At 42.2% G+C, this 7,922-nt stretch overlaps 1 protein-coding gene and 1 long non-coding RNA gene across 2 annotated transcripts; both read left to right on the top strand.

Moving 5' to 3' along the window:
• The first annotated feature begins 1,182 nt into the window (after window positions 1–1,182).
• LOC114187503 (uncharacterized) lies at window positions 1,183–3,740 on the top strand. The gene is made up of 2 exons (XR_003605270.2): window positions 1,183–2,321; window positions 2,488–3,740. It is a non-coding gene; the product is annotated as an uncharacterized LOC114187503 (long non-coding RNA).
• Window positions 3,741–5,741: 2,001 nt separating this feature from the next.
• Window positions 5,742–7,075, top strand: LOC146885410 (uncharacterized). The gene is made up of 2 exons (XM_085674914.1): window positions 5,742–6,265; window positions 6,505–7,075. Exons 1-2 carry the CDS (start codon window positions 5,742–5,744, stop codon window positions 7,073–7,075), a joined length of 1,095 nt encoding a protein of 364 aa, XP_085531040.1.
• The last annotated feature ends 847 nt before the right edge of the window (window positions 7,076–7,922 follow it).

The following is a 7,922-nucleotide window of genomic DNA, read 5'->3' on the forward strand; positions in this document are numbered from 1 at the left end:
TGTGCATACCAAGACTAGACCCCATTCCACTTCTTCTAAACCAAGTGTAAGTTCATTTAAGGAAAAACTAGTCTGCAACATTTTTAAACTTATTTGCAACCCAAGAGCAATTAAGGTGTAACCCACAAAGGAGTTTTTGCACAAAGTAAAATTGACAGATTTTGGAAGTGCATAAGAACACACAATTTTCTCCCTTACTAAAAGGCTGGACACCAATTATGCATACCAATATTAGACTCTATCCCACTTTTTCTAAACTAGGTGTAAGTTCATTTAGGGAAAAAAACTAGTCTGCAACATTTTTAAACTTATGTTGTAACCTAAGAGCAACTAAGGTGTAACCTACAAAGGAGTTTTTGCACAAAATAAAATTGACAAATTCTGGAAGTGCATGAGAACACACAATTCTCTCCCTTACTAAAAGGGTGGACCCGAGCTGTGCACACAAATGCCAGACCCCATCCCATTTCTTCAAAACTGGGTGTAAGTTCATTTGGGTAAAAACTAGCCTACAACATTTTTAAATTTATCTTGCAACCCAAGAGCAATTAAGGTGTAACCCACGAAAGAGTTTTTGCACAAATTAAAATTGACAGATTTTGGAATTACATAAGAACACATAATTCTCCCCCTTACTAAAAGGTTGGACCCCAACTATGCACACCAATACCAGACTCCATCCCATCTGTTCTAAACCAAGTGTAAGTTCATTTGGGGAAAAATTAGCTTGTAACATTTTAAAACTTATCTTACAACCTAAGCTTAGGTGACGAAGTAAATCAATAACAACATTCATCTCCGCAAAACCCCCAATGTCCTGTGCATTGGACGGACAAAAGTTACGACCAAAACCCTTCGTTTAGGGCTTGCAAAATTCAGTCCAATGAAAAGAAGGGGAGAAAGGGCTAGAAAGGGTTATGGTTTGCAATGTAACGAGTACAACAAAAGGGGTTTCGTTCGCTAGCTTTATGGGTTGGAATGTGCAGATTAGAAGGGAAGGGGCTTTATTTTCTTACCTTATGGGTGACAATATTCAAAGAAGAAGGGAAAAATGGGTTCTGTGTGAAGCTTCTAGGAAACTTGGTGGGTGCAAAGAAATGGGTTTCGAAAATGGCAGTTTCTAAAAAGCCTAATAGAATGGAAATTTTCTATCCAAAAGATCACCCACACGCCGAATGCACTTTTTTATTTTCTCTGACACTTCAATAACTTAAAAGTATATTAAAATTAAAATTAAAATACACAAAATAAATCCACGTGATAAAAGAAGTGGTAAGAAAAAGTAATTAACTAATTATTTTCCTTTCTTAAACTGCCTTTATACGTTAGCATTGGCGCTACAACCTTTTCTTCACGTCTCTATTTTCGTGCTTGCTCTGTTCTTGTGCCCTTTCTTCGTTGCTTGCTGCACTATCCGTTTCTCATCCCCCATTCCATTGCCTCTACGTTTTCCAATCATAGGTATGACTTCTTCTTCCGCTTCGTCTTCTGGTCTTGTTTTTAGGCGTCACCATCAAGGTCCAACGGTGACGTGGGGGGTCCCCTTCTAGGTGAGGGCTCCTCCCTAAATACTCCTAGAGAGAGGGTCTGCACATAGCCTCTCTCCGTCGCGCCTCCTATGATGGCCTCTACTAGGGTTTTCATCGTAGTTCAGAAGAAAAAGAAATTGGTCAGAAGTAGGGCGGTTGCTCTTCTTGTAACTCAGCCTGAGTCAGCTGCTCTTGTGGCCCGGGGGAGGAGTCGCTTCCCCCATTCTCAACAAGGTGGCCTCTTACGCCTTTGAGTATCTTATCGAGGTACGGTTGTCCTAGTTGATGTCTACATTTAACTTCTGCCCTGAGAGGCTTATTGTCTTGCCTTCTTCTCTGGGTGAAAGGGTCTTTTCTCGTCCCGCTGAGGAGGACGAGGTCTTTACATACGTTTATCAGTATTTCCGTGATTTTGACATTTCCTTCCCTTTATTTGGATTTGAAGCTAATCTTCTATCAATAATGCTTGTAGCCCTGAGTTAGCTTCACCCCAATACTTAGGGCTTTGTAAAGGCTTTCAAGATCATCCGTGAGCATCTCAGCCTGACCCCCACACCCCGTATGTTCATATATTTTTATCAGATGTAACACAGGGATAAAGTTTGCTGGGTCTCCTTCAATGGCGCTCCCGGCCACGGATCGTTATTCACCGTGTACTCTTAATAGTTCAAGAACTTCAAAGACAAGTTCTTCAATTTGAAACTTGCTTCCACTGAGTCTGCGGTGCAGTACTTCCTGCATCCAGGGACTCACAAGCCCTCAGTGTTGAAGGGTGTCCTGAGTGCCGAGGAGGTAAGAGGGTTTAGCTCATTAGGCAGCTTCCTCGACTAATAAAATGCAGGGAGTTTTTGTGTGTCCTTCAGGATGAGGACCATGTCGCATACTGGATAAGGGTGATAGTTTTATTGTCTTGTAGTTTTGATTCTCGATGCTGAGCTTATTCGATTTTTATGCACAGGTTATGTCGTTCGGAGGTTTCGACTACCAGTCCTGGAAAGCTCTGCACTTGAAGAAATAGAAGGGAAAGATTGTCCAGTCTCCTAGTGCTACTTCTCATGCCGCAAAGAAACAGAAGATTGGTCTGCCTGCACCTACATGGGACCGCCAATTAGCCAAGGTGGTTCCTGCCTCTCCCTCAAAGATATCCACGAGCGGGCCAGTCGTGGAGACCGAGGTGGTGGACTTATCATCCGGCGACGCCTTTGGAAAACGTGTGGAGGGTGGTTGTGGGCCGATTGTCCAAGTTAGAACGTCGTCTGTTGGTCCCTTTACCATGCCGACCTTTTGCACGAGGTTCATCCCTGGCTTCGCTGGCAAGGGACCCATCTTTCGCTTAGAGCATGCCTCCGCCACAACACCAAATGTGGAATTGTTGTGACATCTGGGTATGCAGGGGAGCGATATGGAGAGCGAGCACCTGTCGAGCCCCTACTATCGATAGATGTTTAGGACCCTGGAACATACGGCAAGGTGATGTTGGAGTGGGTTCTATACATCGTGCGCGTAGCGAGGATTACATGGAAGAGCGACAAAGGTGGATGGGCCAACTAGAGGAAAAGGAGAAGGATAGGCTTGGGTAGGAGGTAGCTTTGAATGTTGCCAACCAAAAGCTGAAAGAGATGGATGCGGAGCTTGGCAAGCTGAAGGCATAGGCAACCTGATCTGCAGAGAGTCTGCAAAGCGCTACGAGCTGAGGCGGGTGTGCTGAAAGCTACCAACGAGGTCCTTGCTAAGCAGGTGTTGGACAAGGACGAAAAGTTGACTAAGCACGCCAATCGCCTTGTTGGGCTGGCAATGGAGAAGTGTAGCCTGGAATAGGGTCTGGACAAGGCTAAGGCTGCCTCCAAGCTGCTAACCAGGGGAATCGCCGACCTTGAAGCCGACGTCTATCGGTTGAAGGAGGAGACTACGACACTTACGGCGGGAGGACTGGAGGCCTATGCAACAAGTTTTTAGAAGGCTAAGAGGCATACCGCCCTCCTTTTCCTTGGTCTTGACTTGAGGAAAATTGATATGGACAAAGAGATTGTGGATGGAGCCCATGTCGGAGAAGAGGCCGTTCAGGATCTCTCCCCAGTCCAGGTGCGCCTTGTTGAGGTCGATAGCGAGATTTGTAGTGTAGGGTAATTGATGTAAATGTTTGAATGCTTGTAATGTACTTGGGACTTGCGGCTTTGCTTTTGTGAATATAATATTTGTTTTTTCTGCTAATGGTTTTACCGCGTTATTTTTGTACACCTGAGACTTGGCGCTGTGTCTTTGATTTTGGTTGTTCAGCGGGTATTGCTGTGTTGCGAGTGTTGTCGTTAAACGTTTTTAGTGTTCCGACTATAGGGTGCCTCGCTGGGAGGGCTTAGTGTGCCTCGTTGGGAGGGCTTAAAGTGCCTCACAGGGAGGTCTTCATGCTGCCTCGCTGGGAAGGCTTAGGGTGCCTCGCGGAAAGGGCTTAAGTTGCCTTGCGGAGAGGTCTTCGTGGTGCCTTGTTGAAGAGGCTTGGTGCCTCACTAGAAGGCTTAGTTTGCCTCGTTGGGAGGGCCTAAAGTGCCTCGCGCGGAGGTCTTCGTGATGCCTTGTAGGGAGGGTTTAGGGTGTCTTATAGGGAGGGCTTAGGTGCCTTGCGGGGAGGTTTTCGTGGTGTTTCGCTGGGAGGATTTAGGGTGTGTTTGATTTTAAGGATAGATTTGAGGGAGAGTGAGTAAATTGATATGAGAGTATAAAGTGAAGAAATTGAAAGTAAAATTTCTGAAAGTTTGTGAATGATATAATGAATGTGATAGATATAAAATAACGTTTAATATATAAAAGTGTGATATTATAGATTTACCCTTTAGTTAAAATTAATATAAAATATAATAATTATTATTAATTTCAATAGTATTATTATTATTAGTTTAATTATTATTATTATTAATATTATTAGTTTTAATATTACTATTATATTAGTAATGTTATTATTATTATTATTATTAAAATTAGTATTACTATTATTGTTATTAATTATCCACAAGGTAAGGAAACACTTATTTAAAGGTTTTCAATTTGTGTATTTAATAAAATACAAAATTTTAATTGAAGTTTCAAAACAAGTATTTGTTTATTTTCTATCTTTATTTTAATATTGTTTTGTGAGTTGGTGTATGACATATTATTACATTTTTTATTAATTTTTCAACTTGAATTTTTATCATAATAATTAATATATCTTTTATTATTAGAAAAAAAATTACATATTACTCTTCAATAATTTATATTATATAATCACGGTTTCAAATTAATAAAAAAATTAAATATTTTATTATATGTTATTGTCTGTACTAAGTCCTGGTTGGATTCTAAACTCGTTCCTCACCCTATGTATCTGGCCACCTCAGCTCGGCTCCTCGGTTGGAGTAAAAACGAAATATGAATTAATGAGCCCGTTTATATAGGAAGTCCACCTTTGAGTGAAAAAGAAAGTCCGGCCCAGTTCAAAATGTGGCATAAGTAGACGTTAAAAATATCTAATAATAACTTAAAATATCTGAAATCCCTATCTTTAAGGGAACCTGAATTTTGTTAGTGGTCAGTTCTGAGTCCCTAAAAAAAAAGGGATCAGTTGACAAGTGAAAATACCTATATATGTAGAGGTAAAATTGATAGAAAGGCATCAATTTTTCTCCGGGAATTTCTGAACAATTAAAGTTTGGGAATTTTAGAATCAAAAGTGAAAACTTTCTTAAAGAATTGTTGTTTACTAGAGAGAAGAGAGTGATTTCGTTTTGGATCGAAATCTGTGAAAGTTCCGGGCCAAAACATTGGCGCCCACCGTAGGGCCATGGTAAAATCAGAAGCCTACCCCACCAAATATTAAGAGCACGTCTGTGAAATATGTTTGGAGATTCACTGACCATGGAGTAGGTCATGCAACATATAGAAAGTTTGAGGAAAGAAAATGAGGCAATACGAGAACAAGCATAGTGTGATCGGACTCGATGGTAGGAAGAGGAACAACGGCGCTGAGCTGAGATGGAAGCTGAGGGTGAAAGATTGCGAAAAGAGTCGGAGGAGTCGCGCTAGCGATTGGAAGAATCATTGAGCCAACAAGAGCTGCTACGAAAGAATAATGAAGAGTTTCACACTTGGATGAGAGACCAGGGTAATCCTCATGGTCAGAGGGAGATCAGAAGATGAAATTCGGACGAAGAGGAAGGACATCCCCTCGCAAGGGAAATCATGGAGGTGGTCATACCCCCGCACTTCATAATAGCTAAAGTTTCACCCTTCACTAGAGAAGGTGACCCGGAGGCTTATCTCAAGGCTTTCCACGCACAAATGTTGATCTCAAGAGGAAGTGACACAATTCGTTGCAAGATGTTCGTGGGGATACTTGCCAGGACCGCTCTGAAGTGGTTCAGCAAGATTTCTTGTTCATCCATCACGTCATTCACCATTTTTTCCCAAATCTTCTTAGAACGTTTTGCGGTCAATCGCCCAAAACAGCTACAGATCGTGGATATGTTCGACGACGTCAAACAACAACAAAATGAAACGTTGAAACACTTTCTTAATCGATTCAGTGACGTAAGTATGGGACTAACTAATCTCAGTGAAGAGATGTTGGTGGGGGCATTCGTCAAAGGCTTGCGACCACATTTGTTCAGCGAATCTCTAATCAGAACCCCTGCCACCACATTAGCTAAAGTGAGGAGCCGAGTTGCTATCCATATTGAAACCGAGGAGGCCATGCAACGGAAAAGGTCTGAAGAAAAATGACTGACTTCTGAGTACAAAGGCTGAGAAATCCGACGTCAGATACTAGAAATTTCATCACCTCACAAACGAGCAGGCCATAAGTTTGCTCCCTACATCACACTAAAAGAATCTGACAAGAAGACAATCAAACCCGTTTGTCCACCTCTTTCCGAATCCAAGGCCCGTATAATAAAAAAAATGATGAAATAGCAAGGTATCTCCGTTTTCCATTGGAAATTAATAGACCGCTAGGGAAGGACACCTCGGCTTGGTGCGAATTCCAAAGAACTCACGGTCATGACACGGAGAATTGTTTTCCCTTAAATGGACAACTGTCAAGCCTAGCACGCAGAGGCCTACTTAGTACGTATGTCAAATCAAACATTCGACAAGATGTTGTTCGATCATCCTCAATTGAAAGACCCCACGAAATTCCGATCCTGGGTGATTTCAATACCATAGTAGGAGGCTTTGCAGGAGGGGGCACAACTAGGTCAGCTCAGAAACATTATGCGAGGAACATTATGACAACAACCACTAGAAAGGTTGTAGGGACAATACCAAACCTAACCTTCTCGGGTGAAGACTTGAAAGATGTATACCCACATGAAGATGATCCAGTGGTTCTATCCGTCATCATGATGGGAAGAAACGTGCATCAGGTTCTGATAGACCAGGGAAGCTCAGCAGACGTAATGTTTTGGGATGCGTTCACAGGCATGCTAATTCCCAAAGATCAACTCCAACCATTTGATGGCGTACTTGTAGGATTTTCAGGGGAGCAAGTAGAGGTTCGTGGATACGTAGACCTTTAGACAACCTTCGTTGACGATAAAGCTGCAAAAACGATCGTGATTCGATACATCGTAGTAAATGCTCCATCCTCCTACAACCTTTTGCTAGGTAGGCCCTCACTCAACAAATTGGGAGCAGTCGTTTCCACAGTCCATATGAAAATAAAGTTCCCAGTAGAAGGCGGAGTTGTCACCATGAAAGTAGATAAGGAGGTCGCCCGCAAATGCTATGAGAATAGCCTCTGTACGCAGCGAAGAACCTATAATATTGCTAAAGTACAAGCCCCCACAAATGAATCACCAGAAACTAAGTTAGACCCTAGGATTCTCGAAGATAATCGCGGACCGAAACCTGTAGGAGAGGTAAAGGAAGTAGAAATCTACCCAGGAAAGAAGGTAAAAATCAGAGCCGACCTCGATGCTCGGATGGAGGCCGATCTCTATCAAGTACTTCGATCTAATCTGATATCTTTTGCATGGACTGCAAGCGACATGCCAGGAATAGATCCCAATCTCATTTGTCACCGCCTGAATCTTAATCCAAGAATTAAAGCAAAGGTTCAAAGGCGAAAAAGCAGAAGTAGCTACAATGAAAGTACGAAAACTACAAGAAGCAGGTCATATCAGGAAAATTCAATACCCCGAGTGGCTTGCTAATGTAGTAATGGTAAAGAAGGCTCACGGAAAATGGAGAATGTGTGTAGACTTCACAAATTTAAATATAGCCTGCTCGAAAGACTCATACCCTCTCCCAAACATAGATTCACTTGTAGACCAAGTTTCTAGATGTGGTTTGTTGAGCTTCATGGACGCCTATTCTGGATATAATCAGATTCGGATGCACCCTGAAGATAAAGATAAAACTGCC

This window comes from Vigna unguiculata, chromosome 6 (assembly GCF_037176805.1).
Source record: "Vigna unguiculata cultivar grain cowpea cultivar isolate G323 ecotype 2 chromosome 6, ASM3717680v1, whole genome shotgun sequence".
NCBI classification, from domain to species: domain Eukaryota; kingdom Viridiplantae; phylum Streptophyta; class Magnoliopsida; order Fabales; family Fabaceae; genus Vigna; species Vigna unguiculata.